Source organism: Schistocerca nitens, chromosome 12 (assembly GCF_023898315.1).
Source record: "Schistocerca nitens isolate TAMUIC-IGC-003100 chromosome 12, iqSchNite1.1, whole genome shotgun sequence".
Classification (NCBI taxonomy): domain Eukaryota; kingdom Metazoa; phylum Arthropoda; class Insecta; order Orthoptera; family Acrididae; genus Schistocerca; species Schistocerca nitens.
Genome location: NC_064625.1, coordinates 32800613 through 32820077, shown reverse-complemented (window position 1 = coordinate 32820077; position 19465 = coordinate 32800613). Strand labels below are relative to the sequence as shown.

The window sequence follows — 19465 nt, the reverse complement described above, 5'->3', positions numbered from 1 at the left end:
GGGGATGGAAAAATCTGATTACTAAAAATGTTTTAATGGTATAAAATTCATGTGTATTGTTAGATAATGTGAGTTAAGAACAAATATTAAATTTTTGTACTGCATATAAGTGCAGTAGAACCGTATTAGCGGATAAACTGTATTTTGGGAGTGGAGGTTAGAAACATGAGGGAAGATAGGTCGCCAGATTGTGGTCATACACTTCCTCCTTCGTGCTGTCTACCACACTGAAGAGTCTATCCCAAGAGTAACACGCTGCCAGTACGTATTTGACATTCTCAATTTGTCTCCACTATCTATAGTGTTTATTAACCTTACGGAAAAACCCTAAGAACTTATGGAACAACCTAATACATTACGACACTTATTGTAATAGTTGGCCGGCCGGGGTGGCCGAGCGGTTCTAGCCCGCATCTCGTGGTCGTGCGGTAGCGTTCTCGCTTCCTACGCCCGGGTTCCCGGGTTCGATTCCCGGCGGGGTCAGGGATTTTCTCTGCCTCGTGATGGCTGGGTGTTGTGTGCTGTCCTTAGGTTCGTTAGGTTTAAGTAGTTCTAAGTTCTAGGGGACTGATGACCATAGATGTTAAGTCCCATAGTGCTTAGAGCCATTTGAACCATTTTTTTAACCTACAGAGGAGCAAGTATGTAATCATAGACGTGTCGCATTATCAGTATTCATTCACAGGGATTTGAGTACGTATTTTCGTCTCTAATTGTTTTTGTCATGTAATTTTGTTAATTATTACATAAGATAGTCTCACTTCCATGTTAAATTAGCAACCAACCATCATACCTGAGTTGTTATCCTCATAAGTGCAATTAATTTCACACTCTACCGTGCTGATTACTCCCGTTGTGTTTAGCGAAATTCCTTCCCCTGCCAGCCCACGGCTACTTCCAGAACCGCTGCAGACCTCGCTGACCTTGGCCGCAGATCCTGTTGCCCCCCCCCCCCCCCCGGGACCTACCCCCTACCCCTCCCGTCAGCTTTCACTGCACAGAACTGGGAGGACACACACACACACACACACACACACCTCCTTCACACGCATTCCGCATGCCAGACCCTCACCGCCTCCTCAGGCAATCAACACCCGAACGCACCAAGCTGCATATTGCACATGCAAATGTCCAATCTCTGCCAGCTCACTTCGACGAGTTCAAATATATATTTCAAACTACTGATATACACGTAATACTTTTGTCAGATACTTGGCTCAAACCAAGTATTCCTACAACTTCCGTAAACCTAGATGGCTATATCTTTCTCAGGCACAACAGATGCAACAGACGAGGGGGCGGCGTAGGGGCGTACATACGCTCTGATTTGTCACCTATTGTACTACGTACATCCGACAACAATGGAGATAAACAAGAGGAATATACACTCCTGGAAATGGAAAAAAGAACACATTGACACCGGTGTGTCAGACCCACCATACTTGCTCCGGACACTGCGAGAGGGCTGTACAAGCAATGATCACACGCACGGCACAGCGGACACACCAGGAACCGCGGTGTTGGCCGTCGAATGGCGCTAGCTGCGCAGCATTTGTGCACCGCCGCCGTCAGTGTCAGCCAGTTTGCCGTGGCATACGGAGCTCCATCGCAGTCTTTAACACTGGTAGCATGCCGCGACAGCGTGGACGTGAACCGTATGTGCAGTTGACGGACTTTGAGCGAGGGCGTATAGTGAGCATGCGGGAGGCCGGGTGGACGTACCGCCGAATTGCTCAACACGTGGGGCGTGAGGTCTCCACAGTACATCGATGTTGTCGCCAGTGGTCGGCGGAAGGTGCACGTGCCCGTCGACCTGGGACCGGACCGCAGCGACGCGCGGATGCACGCCAAGACCGTAGGATCCTACGCAGTGCCGTAGGGGACCGCACCGCCACTTCCCAGCAAATTAGGGACACTGTTGCTCCTGGGGTATCGGCGAGGACCATTCGCAACCGTCTCCATGAAGCTGGGCTACGGTCCCGCACACCGTTAGGCCGTCTTCCGCTCACGCCCCAACATCGTGCAGCCCGCCTCCAGTGGTGTCGCGACAGGCGTGAATGGAGGGACGAATGGAGACGTGTCGTCTTCAGCGATGAGAGTCGCTTCTGCCTTGGTGCCAATGATGGTCGTATGCGTGTTTGGCGCCGTGCAGGTGAGCGCCACAATCAGGACTGCAAAGGACCGAGGCACACAGGGCCAACACCCGGCATCGTGGTGTGGGGAGCGATCTCCTACACTGGTCGTACACCACTGGTGATCGTCGAGGGGACACTGAATAGTGCACGGTACATCCAAACCGTCATCGAACCCATCGTTCTACCATTCCTAGACCGGCAAGGGAACTTGCTGTTCCAACAGGACAATGCACGTCCGCATGTATCCCGTGCCACCCAACGTGCTCTAGAAGGTGTAAGTCAACTACCCTGGCCAGCAAGATCTCCGGATCTGTCCCCCATTGAGCATGTTTGGGACTGGATGAAGCGTCGTCTCACGCGGTCTGCACGTCCAGCACGAACGCTGGTCCAACTGAGGCGCCAGGTGGAAATGGCATGGCAAGCCGTTCCACAGGACTACATCCAGCATCTCTACGATCGTCTCCATGGGAGAATAGCAGCCTGCATTGCTGCGAAAGGTGGATATACACTGTACTAGTGCCGACATTGTGCTTGCTCTGTTGCCTGTGTCTATGTGCCTGTGGTTCTGTCAGTGTGATCATGTGATGTATCTGACCCCAGGAATGTGTCAATAAAGTTTCCCCTTCCTGGGACAATGAATTCACGGTGTTCTTATTTCAATTTCCAGGAGTGTATGTTCATAGAGACCAAATCTCTTAACAGAAAGTGCTTAATATGTGCCCTTTACAAACCTCCTAAAGTAGGTGGGTTCGCCTGCTTCGAAACTGCCCTCTCTAGTCTCGTATCGTCATATGAACATGTAATTATAGCAGGTGACACTAAGATTAATTTTCTGCGCAATAGTTCTTTCACTGGGAAATTTGAGAGGATGCTTTCCTCCTCAAATATGACGCTACTTCAGCTGGCACCTACTCATCACACGACTACCAGTCACACTTTCATAGATATATTCGCAACGAAATCTCCAAACAGAATAATCCGCACCTCTCAAATATCTGCGCCTGGCATGTCTGCCCATGACATCATTTTCATGACGTATTCACTAGAATGCCCTAGAAAGAAACAAAAACTGTCTACATACCGAGATTTCAAACGCATAAATTTGCCTGAATTCGAAACTGAGGCACAAGAAATAGTTTGGGGGATAACCTCTACTCCCCTCGTGGACATAAACGTCAAACTCCAGGATTTCACTAACAAAATTACTCAACTATATGACAAATATGCTCCAATAAAGACCAGAAAAGTAAAAAGGAAACCTGCACCGTGGCTGACTGATGAACTAAAATAGCTCATGAATCTCAGAGACACTGCTCATCAAGCATAAAAGATACACCCTACAACTGAAAATCATACTGTATAGAAGCAGAAACGAAGCATAGTCAGTCAAGCGGTGAGAAACGCTAAGCTCAGGCATGCCCTTACATTAGCTAACAATAGATGTAGACCAGCTATCCTGTGGAAAAATCTCGGTAGTCTCGGTTTAGGCAAAATAAAAGTTGCAGAAAATCCCATGGTCCCAGCTGAAGAACTAAACCGATTCTTCTCATTACCTACAACCATAATTGAACCGCAAAAAAAAAAAAAAAAATAGAGAATCATTGATTACTTCATGGGGATGAACGACTGTAGCATAGAAAAATCCTATCTACAGCACGTCACTTGCAGTACTGTCAAGAAAGCCATAATGCGGATTAGATCAGCATCTACTGGACATGATGGCATCACTATCCAGATGGTAAAACTTATTATTGATCAACCACTGCCCTCTATAACAGACATTTCCAACGATTCATTAATCACAAGTGTTTTCCCTGAGGCCTGGAAACTGGGACAAATTGAGCCACTGCCTAAAAAGGACATCGCCACAGCACCCTCTGACTACCGCCCCATCTGCCTTCTTCCTGCACTATCAAAGGCCTTAGGATATATAGTCCATGACCAGCTCACCAACTACCTAACTACTAACAACCTACTAGACGAATACTGCTCAGGTTTCCGTAAACATCGAAGCACAACATCCGCACTGATAACGGTGACAGATGACCTGAAACTTGCCATGGACAGACAAGAAGCGACTACCATTTGCTTGTTAGATTTCAGCAAAGCATTTGATACTGTCGACTTCGACATCTTACTAGCCAAACTTAGCGGTCTAAATTTCACACCAAGTGCAGTGCAGTGGTTTCGCTCGTACATGACGTCTCGTCAGCAACACGTCCCGTCCGGGAATATAAAATCACAATGGCGGCAGCTAGTGTCAGGCGTTCCCCAAGGTTCAGTATTAGGTCCTATACTCTTCTCTCTGTATGTCAATGATGTCATCGGTTCTGACCTATTGCAAATATCATATGTATGCTGATGACCTTCAGTTGTATCTAAGTGCGAAACCAAGCAATCTTAAGAAAGCTATTGAAAATTTCAATACTGACCTCGATCCACTATCAAAATGGGCACAGGACCTAGGACTAAAACTAAACCCATCTAAAACCCAAGCGGTACTTGTTGGTCACTCTAAGCTCATTAGCCCAAAACATCGGGAATCTGTACCATCTCTTATCCTTAATGGAACAAATATTAACTTCTCTCCCTCAGTAGAGAGTCTGGGAGTAATAATAGATGAAAATGTAAGTTGGACAGAGCATGTAACTGCAGTGTGCAAAAAAGCGTCTGCATCCCTTCATGTCCTACAAAAATATAAAAAACTCTTCCCTTTCGATCTGAAAAAGAAGTACAAATGCTTATACTCCCAATCATTGACTGCAGCGATATTATCCTACAAGGCCCCTCTCTGGAAAATTCGCGACGTCTGGAACTGGTCATGAATGCCTGCGTCCGATATATCTGTGACGTTCGGCTCCATGATCACATTTCACCCTGGCTGCGTGCAGACAAACGCAGAGATTTCCACACACTCTCTCTCTCATCTACTGCCTTATAAATGTACACTGTCCCTCATAACTCTCCTGGTCCTTAACACTTACGTCGGAACAACATGACAGAAACACGTTTCCAGCATAATAAAATCCTCTGTTCCACTGCATCGCTCAGTCACCTTCGCCAAGCCCTTTACAGTAGCGGGAACTCGACTCTGGAATAACCTCCCTCGTTATGCTGGAGAACTTAAAAACATGTCCGACTTCAAAAAACAGTTATATCTACTTAAGCAACAGAAATGCCTTCGTCTGTAGATGAATGCACTTCACCTCATTACTTCCCTCTTTCCCCCTCCTTAAATCTCCCTTCCCCAAACCTCGCTATACTAGTAAACATCTACTTTGCACACCAAGATATTAATTTACATCTGCACAAATCTTCATTACTATTGCCAATTTTTCTCATGTTTATCATTATTATTTGATTTTTTTACTGTTATTATTATTGCTTTTATCATAATTTGTATGTATAACACCTGTTGTAAAAATACTGCCAGCATTTACTTTATTAGGTCTTACTCATTACTCTTCATTCATATTGTCACTAGAGTAATCCAATGTTCTTATTTAAACTATTGTCATGATGTAACTCTGATGTGTGAAATGCTGCATGTGTGGAACACTGGTCCGATGTAAGAGAGGGGCTGATGGCCCTAATCTGATCAGGTTAAATAAATAAATAAAAATATTATCCGGTAGGTGAAAGCTGCCAGCTGGATGGAGAGAATCCATTGGGGAAGGTGCGCGTGCTGTGTGTGGTGATCACGCAGCCAGAGAACCACCGCGACAAGGCGCTCGCCGTCAAGGAGACTTGGGGACAACGGTGCTCGGAACTCCTCTTCTTCAGCTCTGAGCTGGGTAAGCCGCCTGCTGTGAACAACGCTCATCATCTGGCGTATGCCACATAAACACAGAAGAATCAGTCATCCCAGGCAGGGCCGCACTCACCACCATTTTGTTTTGGGCGGGGGGAAATCGGAAAGCTAATTTTATCTAGTATGACTTTACTGTAAATATAGATTAGATTGAACCTTTTAACAGAAAAGAGAAATGGACAGGAACTGATTTGCTGCAGCCCCCCCCCCCCCTTGCGTGCGGGTCCGCATATCGCGCAATCTGGTCACCCTGCACTGTAACAAGATTCGTTGTTTATTGGTTTATTATTCGGTTACTGTTACAGAACTCAAGGATGGACTTCTCTCCCGCTAAGTTGGTTACTCTAAACGAAAATATCTGAAACACATAATTTATTTAACTTGGCAAGATTGAGGCCATCAGGCCCTCCCTTACATTTAACCAGGCATTCTACATAATGTACGTTCATATGTTTTAGTAGGCATGTTAAACTACATCTAGTAAAAGACATACACATACAGTTTATATTCGTAGATAAGTATTGCGATAATTAGACGTTATGATAAAGACAGATTTTAGATAGGAGTGCTAGTAGCAGTGTATATGAGAGAAACTCATGGTGGTGGTGATGATTGGTTTGCGGGCGCTCAACTGCGCGATCATCAGCGCCCGTACAAAGTCCCAATTTTTTACACTCTCCAATTTTTAACAATACAAAGTAGCCACTGTCACGGATGATGATGACGAAATGATGAGGCCAACAGAGACACGCAGTCCCCGGGCAGAGAAAATGCCCACCTGGCTGGAATCGAACCCGGGATCCCATGATCCAGAGGCAGCAACGCTATCCACTAGACCAGGAACTGCTGACGAAACTGAAGGTGAAGGGAGGGGAAGAACAAGGACGTGATGAAACACGGTTAAGAAAAAATAAGGTAGAAGGAGATTGCGTGGCTAATGGAGATAGAAGAAGAGAAAGGAGCAAGATAGGAGGCACTAGCTTTGTTATTTGACAGAGGGGAAGATTGGCCGTGTACATTAATTTTGCGGAAAACGTTATGAGGGTGATAGCAGGAAATACTTCAACTTCTTAAAAGCAGCACGGATTATGTCATAAACCTGCACTTGAAATTTTAGTTTTTTTTTTTTTCGGAATTGGTTGGCTTTAGGTGTACTTTCAATTTACCTGGGCTTATCCCCAATTAAACACCTAGGTCGTGCCTACCGCTTGTAAGATAATCATTTAATGTAATCTACCTAATTAGCGGAAACACGACTTTGAAATAAGGTCATGGGGAGTAATCTTTTTTTTCTATTGAATCGGTGGATACGAATACTGTCCGATGTTATGATTATGAACAATCAGTGATCAAACCCTAGTCGGTATCATTTACAATTTCTATTTAGCTCTGGTATCATTTGTGTGCTATGCATTTTATAATTAGAGTAGATATTAAGTAATGACGTTTTCTGTAGGCTCGGAAGAGAGGTATTTTATATCACGTTAAATAAGTCTTTCTGGTTTAGAAATGTTTATAGGTGGATAAAATGCTTAATGCAATTTTACTTTCGAAGAATTGAAATGAAAAATTAAAATGTTTTCATTATTCGCAATAAATCCATTGACTGGAGATGTTATGGTGAGCCTGTTTCTATCAACCGTACAGTTGAAGAAAGGATGTAAAATACTGAATGCGCCGGCTTACTAAAATGCGCTCTTAACTGAGAAAACACACTTTATACCGAACAAACCGAAAATTTACTTCCAGTATCTAACTGGGTCGACTGGTGTCTTATAAGCTGATCGATGAAAACCCTGTTACGTGACTTCGAGCTACTGTCTTCACTTTCTTACATGGTTTGAGGTGCTTGCTTTATCATTGGACGGGGCTTAAAGATCACTTTGATAGGTCTTTCCACTTTACGTAACCATTCCTGCTAAAGTCATTCGGTATTTTCTTTTTCTACCGGAAAGGCATGGTACACAAGTTTTCGAACAAGAATTGTAACCTTCGGTCTATTCTGTTGTGTTCCGAAATAGCCCAGAAGCAGCAGTGTTGCACCAAAATTTTTCTTTACATGGCCAAGTATGGCACTGAGACTAGAGACAAAGCAAGTTAATTAGCTCAGACTTGTCCTTGTCCGATCTATTTTCAGCTGCACGGAAATCTTTACCCAGTTACAAACGTAGTAATGTTGTGAAACTGTTCGCCATATACTCTGCTCTAGAAGAGTTCAAGCCTTATATACACTGTAGCGCCAAAGAAACTGGTATAGGCATGCATATTCAAATACAGAGATATGTGAACAACCACAACAGGGCGCTGCGGTCGGCAATGCCTATGTAAGTCAACAAGTGTCTGGTGCAGTTGTTAGAACGGTTGCTGCTGCTACAATGGCAGGTTATCAAGATTTAAGTCAGTTTGAACGTGATGTTATAGTCGGCGCACAGCATCTCCGAGGTAGCGATGAAGTTGGGATTTTCCCGTACGACCATTTCACAAGCGTAATGTAAATATCAGGATTCCGATAAAACACGAAATCTCCGATATCGCTGCGGCCAGAAAAAGATCTTACAAGAACGCGACCAACGGCGACTGAATCGTTCAGCGTGACAGAAATGCAACCATTCAGCAGATTTTGCAGATTTCACTGTTGGGGCATCAGCAAGTGTGAACATGCGAACTATTCAATGAAACATCATTGATATGGGCTTTCGGAGCCGAAGGCCCACTCGTGCACCCTTGATGACTCCACGACACAAAGCTTTACACCTCGCCTGGGCCCGTCAACACTGACATTGGACTGTTGATGACTGGAAACGTGTTGCCTGGTCGTATGAGTCTCGTTTCAAACTGTATCGAGCGGATGGACATTTACGTGTATGGAGACAACCTCATGAATCCATGGACCCTGCATGTCAACAGGGGACTGTTCAGGCTGGTGGAGGCTCTGTAATGGCGTGGGGCGTGTGCAGTTGGACTGACAGGGGACCCCAGATACGTCGAGATATGACTCTTGACATGTGACACGTACGTAAGCATCCTGTCTGATCACCTACACCCATTCATGTCCATTGTGCGTTCCGGCGGACTTGGACAATTCCAGCAGGACAATGCTATACCCCATCCGTCCAGAATTGCTACAGAGTGACTCCAGGAACACTTATGAAAACACTTCCGTCCTCTACCAAACTCCCCAGACATGAACATTATTGAGCATATCTGGGATGCCTTGCAACGTGCTGTTCAAAAGAGATCTCCACCCCCTTGTACTCTTACAGATTTATAGACAGCCCTGCAGTATTCTTGTGTCCGTTCCCTCCAGTACTACTATACACGTTAGTCGAGTACATGCCACGTCGTGTTGCGGCACTTCTACGTGCTCGAGGTGGATGTGCATGATATTAGGCAGGTGTACCAATTTCTTTGGCCCTTCAGTGTATGAACACGTGGTCTCTATTCTTACTGACAGGTCTGTATGAACAGAGACCACGCATTCATGTAGGGAATCACTGTCCCATGCATAGGCTGTCATCACACAAAACTATCAGCTGCATTCAGGGTCCAGGTGAATGGTGTCACATTGTGTTCAGCGATGAATGGACTGCCCCAGGGAGTGCATATGAATGGGGTCACATTGCGTTCAGCGATGAACTGCAGTTCTTCACTACCGTGGATGACCATTGTTGGCGAGTATGGCGGAGATCTGGAAATGCACAAGTTCGGTGAGGGGAGCCGTCGGATATGACTTGAGGCCACAGCTGATAGTGAGTGAGAGAACTCAGAGCACAATGGTATGCCATGGGTATCCTGTGCCCCCATCTGTTACCACTCATGTGACAGTGTCATGGTGCCATTTTTCAACAGGACAAGGTTCATCCACACGAGAGTGTTTTGCTTAATGTTGAGGTAGTCCTGCAGCCACCAAGATCCCCATATCTTTCACTGATAGAGCGTGTGTGGGACCATTGTAGACATTGTCCCAGTGCCGGCATCCAGGATATCAAGGACAAGTTACAACAGTTGTGGACCAGCTTGCCTCAGGATAGGACACACCAGCTTTATGCTACCCTTTCCAACTGGATCAGTGCATCCATGCAGGGCAGAGGGGGTGTAACGACATGCTGTTAAGTGTGCTGAGACTGTATTTTTTAAAAATTTGATTCAATTTTTTAATCGCTGAGATAACATCACACACCCTGTCGACCCGCGAAGGTTCATTTTGTTTTTAGTCCCCTTTGGTTTACTTTACATTTTGTGTCAAACGGTAAAGTATCACCTCGACGCGTTCAAAAAGAAATGAGCCAGAGGCATAATTACAGAAATCAATACCTGTACGTTAGATATATTGATCCTGCCTGTTGAAACGCTTATCCCACTGTGACACAAGGCGGTGAATGGCTTTCTCATATAATTCCTGGGGCTGCATGTTAACCAGTTACGCACATAGCTGGACGTCGTCGTCTGAGGTGAACCGTTTGCCCCTCAGAGCGTTTTTAAGGGGACCAAAAATGGCGTAATCGCAGGGAGAGAGGTCTGGACTGTATGGAGGGTGGCCGAGAACCTCCCATTTGAGTTTCTGCAGGAGTGCCGCGACTGTGTTGGCTGTATGAGGCTTTGCATTGTCATGGAGCAGAATGACCGCACGGGTGAGATTGCTTGGTCGTTTTGATTTGATTTCTTGGCGAAGGGTGGTAGCCGGTGGAGTGGCCGTGCGGTTCTAGGCGCTACAGTCTGGAACCGCGTGACCGCTAAGGTCGCCGGTTCGAGTCCTGCCTCGGGCATGGATATGTGTGATGTCCTTAGGTTAGTTAGGTTTAATTAGTTCTAAGTTCTATGAGACTGATGACCTCAGAAGTTAAGTCGCATAGTGCTCAGAGCCATTTGAACCATTTGAAGGGTGCTAAAGGTTTTGCGAGTAACGCAGGGAATTTACTGTTGTCCCGTGCTGCAGGAAGTGTATCAGAAGAGGGCCACCTTGGTCAAAGAAGAGCGTCAGCATAACCTTTCCTGCACTTGTGTGGATGGCCTTTTTTTTTTTTTTGTGGTGGTGACCCTGGATGCTTCCACTGGAGACTTTGTTGTTTCGATTCTGGTTCGATGTGATGACTCATCTCCAGCCACCACTCGTGCCAGGAATGCATTCCCTTCCCGAACATAGCACTGCAAATAAGCAAGACAGTGGGCCATTCGACATGCTTCCTAGTGTGGTTGAAGACTGTGGGGCACCCATCGGGCACACGCTTTGCGCATGTGGAGTCTTTCCTTCATGATGGTGTGAACACTTCTGACGCTCAGTACGACCACGGTGGTTATGGCTTTCAGTGTCACTCAGCGGTCTTGGGTAATGAGTGCATCCACCAGCTAGACGATGTCATCGGTAATGCAGTGTGATGCTACAGACCGTGCACCATCGGCTAACGTCACCCATCCTTCCCTGAAGCACTTCTGCCACATCTTGACCCTTGCAAGGGACATGAAGTGTTCGCTGTGCACTTGTGACTTTCGTCGGTGAATGTTCATTCCTCCTACTCCTGCCACCTCTTTGATCTTCTGCTGACGCCTCCATGTCGCTATTTGCAATGGGACTGGACTGCTAGCTCTGTATAATCACGAGATGTACACATGTGCCCTCTAGCGATGGGCTGTGAACTTCCACGCTCTGGTCGGAACCACACCTCGTTACACACGCCACAATATTACCCTCCCCCTCCTCTCACCAGTTTGCGCATTCCAGACTCCAGCTCGTCTCTTTTTGAATGCGTCTTATAGTATGTGCTGTTTGTTTGGGTTTCAGACATGATGCTGCCGGTTGTGACCCTGAATGTGTCAGAGGGCAGAGAGGTGCTGTGGAACAAGACGAAGGCAGCCGTACGGTATGCGTGGGACAAGGGGCTGCTGAGAAGGAACGAATGGTTACTCAAGGCGGATGACGACACGTGAGTACTTGTCTCGCAAAGAAATAGCTAAGCAACTTCTCAGGATCTCAATGTTATGATAGGTTGTCAAATTGATTCGGGTTGTAACAGGTGATAAATAACATGATGATTGCACACGTAAAATGAAGAATTGAAATATATTTTACAAGTAAAATGGACACTTATCTCTTGTTATAAAACTACTTCGCTGTGCGTCAGAGTGTAGGTATATTTACACAGGTGAGCCAAAACATTATGAACACTTCCCACTGCGACGATGGATATAGCTTGTGGCGTTGCTGTCAAGTGACGCGGTAACAAAGATAGGAGACACATCTAGAAAGTAAGTTTCCCTATCTTCTAAAAACACAGACAACAAAGTTACATGGAAAACTTTGACAGCAAGAGGTACAACAATGTTTGAGCTATTTTTCGACATAGTACCAAAAGAATTTTGTATTTCTGTGTCGTAGAAGTCTGCTGTGAATCCAAATGGCACAGAATTTCTTGAACAGCAGGTGCTTAGTGACAATCTCATGCAACAAGGATTGCGATGTCTGAAGTAAATGGTAGCTAGGCTGCATAATTGTGAAGCGAGGTTTGTCCAGGATGCCCTGCCGCGCCAGCTCAACCAGCTGATCATTGATGAGGGAAGGTCACCTACTGTGACCTTCATCGTGGACACTTAGACGACAGTCAGGAAAAAAGCCTACACCGGCAATGCACCTTCTGTTTCTTCATAATGCTCTACCCATAGACCTCTACATTTACATACATACTCCGCAATCTACCATATGGTGCGTGGCGGAGGGTACCTCGTACCACAACTAGCATTTTCTCTCCCTGTTCCACTCCCAAACAGAACGACGGAAAAATTACTGCCTATATGCCTCTGTACGAGCCCTAATCTCTCTTATCTTCGTGGTCTTTCCGCGAAATGTAAGTTGGCGGCAGTAAAATTGTACTGCAGTCAGTCTCGAATGTTGGTTCTCTAAATTTCCTCAGTAGCGATTCACGAAAAGAACGCCTCCTTTCCTCCACCCGAGTTCCTGAAGCATTTCCGTAACACTCGCGTGATGATCAAACTTACCAGTAACAAATCTAGCAGCCCGCCTCTGAATTGCTTCTATGTCCTCAATCCGACCTAATAGGGATCCCAAACGCTCGTGCAGTACTCAAGAATAGGTGGTATTAGTGTTTTATAAGCGGTCTCCTTTACAGATGAACCACATCTTCCCAAAATTCTACCAATGAACCGAAGACGACTATCCGCCTTCCCCACAACTACGCCCAAATATTTAATCGACGTGACTGTGTCAAGCACTACACTACTAATGGAGTATTCGAACATTACAGGCTTCTTTTTCCTATTCATCTGCATTAATTTACATTTATCTATATTTAGAGTTAGCTGCCATTCTTTACACCTATCACAAATCCTGTCCAAGTCATCTTGTATCCTCCTACAGTCATTCAACGACGACACTTTCCCGTACACCACAGCATCATCAGCAAACAGCCGCACATTGCTATCCACCCTATCCACAGTGGACCTACCACACTTCCCTGGGGCAGGCAGGATCGCTCCGATCGGCACGTCATAGATCTGTTGCGCATGCGCAATTTTCCCGGCTAAATACGTCTCCTTTAAAGGAAACAATATCTGGAAGCTTACTTTCTGGATGAGCCTCATGTGTAAGGAGAGCAGACACGGACGAGGGATCACGCTAAGACATGGACTGCAAATTGGCAAATCTATTGAGATAGGCGACTTTCACAAAGGGCAGATTATTATTATTAGGCAGAGCCTGTGGACGAGTAACTCCAAAATGGCGAAGCTGATCGAATGTTCACGTGCTACTGTCGTGAGCATCTACGAAAAGAGGTAGGACAGTGAAACTATCAGTAGGTGCTAAATGGTCGGACGACCACTACTCTTCACAGAACATGGGGTTCGGAGACTTGTCTGCTCCGTAAAGGATTGTAGATGGTGATCCTGTGGCATCTCTGCCGGAAGAGCACAATGCTGGTGCAAGCACAAGTGTTTCGGAGCACAACATTCATCGTACATTGTTGAACATGGATTTCTGCAGTTTCCTCTACTTGCACACATGTTCACACGACGACATAGTCAATTACAATTGCAAAAATTTCAAATGGCTCTGAGCACTATGGGACTCAACATCTATGGTCAGAAGTCCCCTAGAATTTAGAACTACTTAAACCTAACTAACCTAAGGACATCACACAACACCAATTACAATTTCAGTGTGCACGGGAAAATCGGGATTCGACCATCGATCAATGGAAACGTGTCGGCTCTTCATGTGAATCACATTTTCGCTACAATAGGTCGCTGATTGTCTCCACAAACGCCGTCATCGTGGTGAATGGTGGCTCGAAACGTGCAGCGCGCCGGGACGCAGGATGGTGGGAGCGGTATTATGCTGTGGGAGACATTACTCTGCGCTTGCGTGGGTCCTGTGATAGTAATCCAAGACATGCTAACAGCACTGAAACACCTGTATCCCTCCATGCTTGATGTCTTCACCGACGGCTATGTCATCTTTCAGCAGTATAATTGTCCCTGTCTCGGAGCCAGAAACGCGCTGCAGTGGTTTGAGGAGCATTATAGTGAACTCGCGTTGATGTCTCAGCGACCAGACTCGCCTGAGATAAATCCTATGGGACCCACCTGGGTTGCTATCGGGCACCATACTGTGTAAGCAAATCAGTGGCCCATTATTTTACGTAAGCTGTGCATCGACGTCTATGGCCACATGCCCAAAGAACTACCAACAAACGGTCGGATCCATAATATACAGAACCAGGGATGTATTTTGCTGCAAAAATAGACAAACAAGCTATTAAGCAGTTGGTCATGCTGTTTTTGCTATCAGTGTATATACCATTATTGATAGAACCAGTCTGACACCTATTACCAAGTAGACTGTCATTGGTAATACAGCTCAAAGCACTCTTCAATAGAAACTCTTTCTCCTAGCACCTTTCAAAGACAAAGTTCACAGCTGGCTGGGGTGGCCAAGCGGTTCTAGGCGCTACATTCTGGAACCGCGCGACCGCTACGGTCGCAGGTTCGAATCCTGCCTCGGGCATGGATGTGTGTGATGTCCTTAGGTTAGTTAGGTTTAACTAGTTCTAAGTTCTAGGGGACTTATGACCTTAGAAGTTGAGTCCCATAGTGCTCAGAGCCATTTGAACCATTTGAACAAAGTTCACAAACATGTGCAAGGACTTGCAGATAAAGTCTATTGGCGCCAGATGAGGTACCCATGTCACCGCTTGCTGTGAACTTGTACTGACTGGAACTTAGCCTGGCTTAGAAACGACCTCATGTCCATTGGTTGATCTGTTTCAAGAAAGGCCACCAACTGTGGCGCGAAGAACTTCAGTTGGCATGCTTTGGTACTAACGTGTCATTGGTGTGGTCCGTGATGCTCTGACAGCGAGGAGCATCTCACCAGCGCTACGCCTATCAGCTACACCACCCTCAAAGCGGTTACAAAAGGCGAAAATATCGATCTTGACAATGCAGCAGTTGATAGGTTAGTTGATCACCACCAGCTGTCACACATTCTCTGTTGAAGACCTATGTTGGCAGACCACCATATCCCTGAGGATGTACTTGTGACGACTCTCTACAAAGTGGATCAGAAAGCTTCGCCAAATTTAACATTATATCTTCTCTACGAATCAAGATAGGCATTTTAGCTTACACACAGACTTAACATTGTTTTTACCTGCCAGGTTAGCCGAGGGCGCTATTGCGCTGCTTCCTGGACTTGCGTAAGCGCTTCGTACCTGGATCGAATCTGCCCGGCGGATTACCGACGTCGGTCGGTGTGCCGGCCAGCCTGTATGTGGTTTTTAGGTGGTTTTCCACATCCCGCTAGTGAATACCGGGCTGGTCCCCACGTTCCGCCTCAGTTACACGACTCGCAGACATCTGAACACATTCGCTCTTTTCCATGAATTACATTAGATGCAGACAGCAGGGGTACACTAATTCCGTCCCGGAGGGGGTACGGGATAGCGGCAGGAAGGGCATCCGGCCACCCCTTTCCACTAACCTTGCCAAATCCGTTCCTAACAATGCCGACCCTGCGTCACCGTGGGACATAGCACCAGTGAAAGACAGACAGACTTACATTGTTTTAATCTTCAAAAGAATGCGATCTACAAGGGTATGTCTTTTACATGCATTCACACACAATATCTGATCAAAAGAATCTGTATCCCACTGTGTAATGCAGAATCTACAACTAGAAGTTAAGAGAGGCAGTCCCGCTAATTTAAAGGTATGAACAAACAAACACTGTCTGAAACAGACCGTGTAGGCCCAACGGCACCGACCAGCCGCCATGTCATCCTCAGCCTTTAGGCGTCACCGGATGTGGATACAGAGGGGCATGTGCTCAACACGGCGCTCTCGTGGCCGTTGTCAGTTTTCGTGACCAGTGTCGCTACTTCTCAGTTAAGTAGCTCCTCAGTTGGCCTCCCAAGGGCTGTGTGCACACCGCTCGCCAACGGCAGTCATCAGACGTGCAGTGTGACCTAGCCAAGTGCTAGCCAAGCCCACCAGCGTTTAACTTTGGTGATCTGACGGGAACCAGTGTTACGACTGCGGCAGGCCGTTGGCTAATATAAAAATAGGTGGGGAGTTCAGATGTGTGTGAAATCTTACAGTACTTAACTACTAAGCTTACACACTCTCTCTCTCTCTATTCGTTTAGTCGGTTCCGACTCTTCGTGACCCCATGAACCAAATCACGCCACTTTTTCCTGTCTTGCACTTTCTCCCGTCTTGCACTTTCTCCCGTAGACCTTCCAGGTTGGAACACACTGCTTCTGTGATGCCATCGATCCATCTCATCCTCTGACGTCCTCTTCTTCTAGTTCCTTCAATCTTCCCCAGCATTAATGTTTTTTCCAGCGAGGCATGCCTTCGCATTGTGTGTCCAAAGTAGGTCAGCTTTTGTTTTAAGATTAGACCTTCCAGGGAGAAATCTGGTTTAATTTGCTCCAATATTGATCTGTTGGTTCTCTTTGCCGTCCATGGAACTCTAAGAAGTTTCCTCCAACACCACAATTCGAAGGAGTCAATTCTTCGCCGTTCAGCCTTTCTAATGGTCCAGGTCTCACATCCATACATCACAACTGGAAAGACCATAGCCCTCACAATACGGATCTTTATTGCTAGTGTTATATCTCTGGACCTTATAACCTTGTCGAGGTTTGACATCGCCTGTCTACCGAGCAACAGGCGTCTCCGGATTTCATGGCTGCAGTCACCGTCAGCAGAGATCTGGGAACCGAGATAACTGAATGTGGTCACTACCTCCATGGTTTCTCCTGCTATATCCCATGCCCAAGGGAGGACTCGAACCTCCGCCGGGACCAGCTGCACAGTCCATGACTGCAGCACCTTAGAAATAGGTGGGGAGTATTGTGTTGTTGGTACAAAAGCAGTGACAGCAGAATGGGTCGCTCAGAGAGCTGAGTGACTTCGACTGTGGACTTGTCATTGGATGTTCCCTGAGTAATAAATCCAACAGGCATTTCAACCTATCTAAAAAGCAACCCAAAATTACTGTTGGTCATGTCATTGTAAAGTGGAAATGTGAAGGAGCAACCACAGTTAAACTGAGACCAGGCAGTACTGATGAGCAGGGACAGTCGAGCATTGTGGAGGGTGATCGTAAAAAATATTAATCTAGCAGAAGAAAACACTCGCGACTTCCAAGTGCTACCAGCAGTCCATATAGCACAGTGAATGTGCATACCGAGTTAAAAAGAATGGGGTGCAATGGTCGCGCAGATTCTCATAACCCACACATTTCTGAAGTCAATGCCGAGCAACACTTCAGGTGGTTAAACATCAATACCACGGGACAGTGGATGACTGGAAACGAGTGATTCGTTGCGATGAGTCATGATATAACTTTTGGCAATACAATAGAAAGTTTTGAGTTTCGCAAATGCCTGGCAACTTTACCTGCCATAATGTATAGTATCAGCGGCGAAGTGCAGAAGAGGTGGTTTTACAGTATAGGGTCCGTTTTTTTGTGGTTAGGCTGTGATCCTGTTATTGTGCTTAAACCTTTGAGTCCCAACAATAAGAAAAAATACCTGGTGATCAAAAAGTCAGTATAAACTTGAAAACTTAATAAACCATGGAATAATGTAGATAGAGGGGTAAAAATTAACACACATGTTTGGAATGACATGGGGTTTTATTAGAACAAAAAAAAAACGAATTTCACAAAAAGTCCGTCAGATGGATCTGGACAGCTAGACGTCAGTGACTGCGCATGACAATCGTGTATAAAAGGAGCTGTAATGAGAGAGAGAGAATCAGAGGCGCCAGCAGTCGCAGCATGTTGACGTTACCTGAAAAGGCGCTTTTAGTGAAGCTGTATTATCAGAATGGGGAATGTGCTAGTTTAGCGTTACGATCCTATCGCCATAGGAAGGGGATTCGAACGGGTAAAGGTCCGTTGACAAATGCAGCTGTGGCTAGAATGATTTCGACGTTCGAAGCCACGGGTTATTTAGACGATAGACCCCGTGGTGGCTGACCGAGTTCAAGGCGTAATGCTGCTGAGACAGTTCAGGAAGAAATGGACACTGTAGTGGGATCGTCTATGCACGGGGAAGTCAGCGCGCGTGCAGTCGCACGTCGCACCGGCATTCCATACACTACTGTTTGGTTGGCACTTAGGCGTATCCTCCGGTGCTGTCCGTACAAAATCCATCGACATCATGAACTGTTACCTGGCGATTTAGTGAAGCGGAGGGCATTTGCGGTGTGGGCGTTTCAAAAGATGGCGGATGATGACGATTGGTTGAGTAACGTGTTGTGGACCGACGAAGCTCATTTCACGCTCCGAGTGTCTGTCAACGCCCACAACTGTAGAATTTGGGCTACCGAAAATCCTAGAACTGTCGTGGAAACTCCAATGCACGACGAGGAAGTCACGGTATGGGTTGGATTTACCACATCTACCGTTATTGGGCCTTTTTTCTTAGAGAAAATGCGTGATTCTGGTTTTGTAACTGCTACCATGACGGGTGAGAGGTACGCCGATACGTTACAGAATCAAATCATCCCCAGCCTGGCTGATAAACACCTGCTGGAACGTACAATGTTTATGCAGGATGGCGCTCCACCCAATATTGCTAGACGCGTGAAAGATCTCTTGCGCGCGTCGTTTGGTGATGGTCGTGTGCTCAGCCGCCACTTTCGTCTTGCTTGGCCTCCCAGGTCCCCAGACCTCAGTCCGTGCCGTGCGATTATTGGCTTTGTGGTTACCTGAAGTCGCAAGTGTATCGTGGTCGACCGACATCTCTAGGGATGCTGAAAGACAACATGCAACGCCAATGCCTCACCATAACTCCGGACATGCTTTACAGTGCTGTTCACAACATTATTCCTCGACTAAAACTATTGTTGAGGAATGATGGTGGACATATTGAGCATTTCCTTTAAAGAATATCATCTTTGCTTTGTCTTACTTTGTATGCTAATTATTGCTATTCTGATCAGATGAAGTACCATCTGTAAGATATTTTTTGAACGTTTGTAATTTTTTGGTTCT

General features: G+C 46.1%; 1 protein-coding gene across 1 annotated transcript in view; it reads left to right on the top strand.

The window, feature by feature from the left end:
* LOC126214883 (glycoprotein-N-acetylgalactosamine 3-beta-galactosyltransferase 1-like) overlaps positions 1-19465 on the top strand; it is a 119588-nt gene that overhangs the window by 77544 nt on the left and 22579 nt on the right. The window contains exons 2-3 of the mRNA XM_049941528.1: positions 5771-5929; positions 11726-11867. Of these exons, the coding sequence (XP_049797485.1) occupies positions 5771-5929; positions 11726-11867 (301 nt within the window). The remainder of the gene's footprint in view (positions 1-5770; positions 5930-11725; positions 11868-19465) is intronic.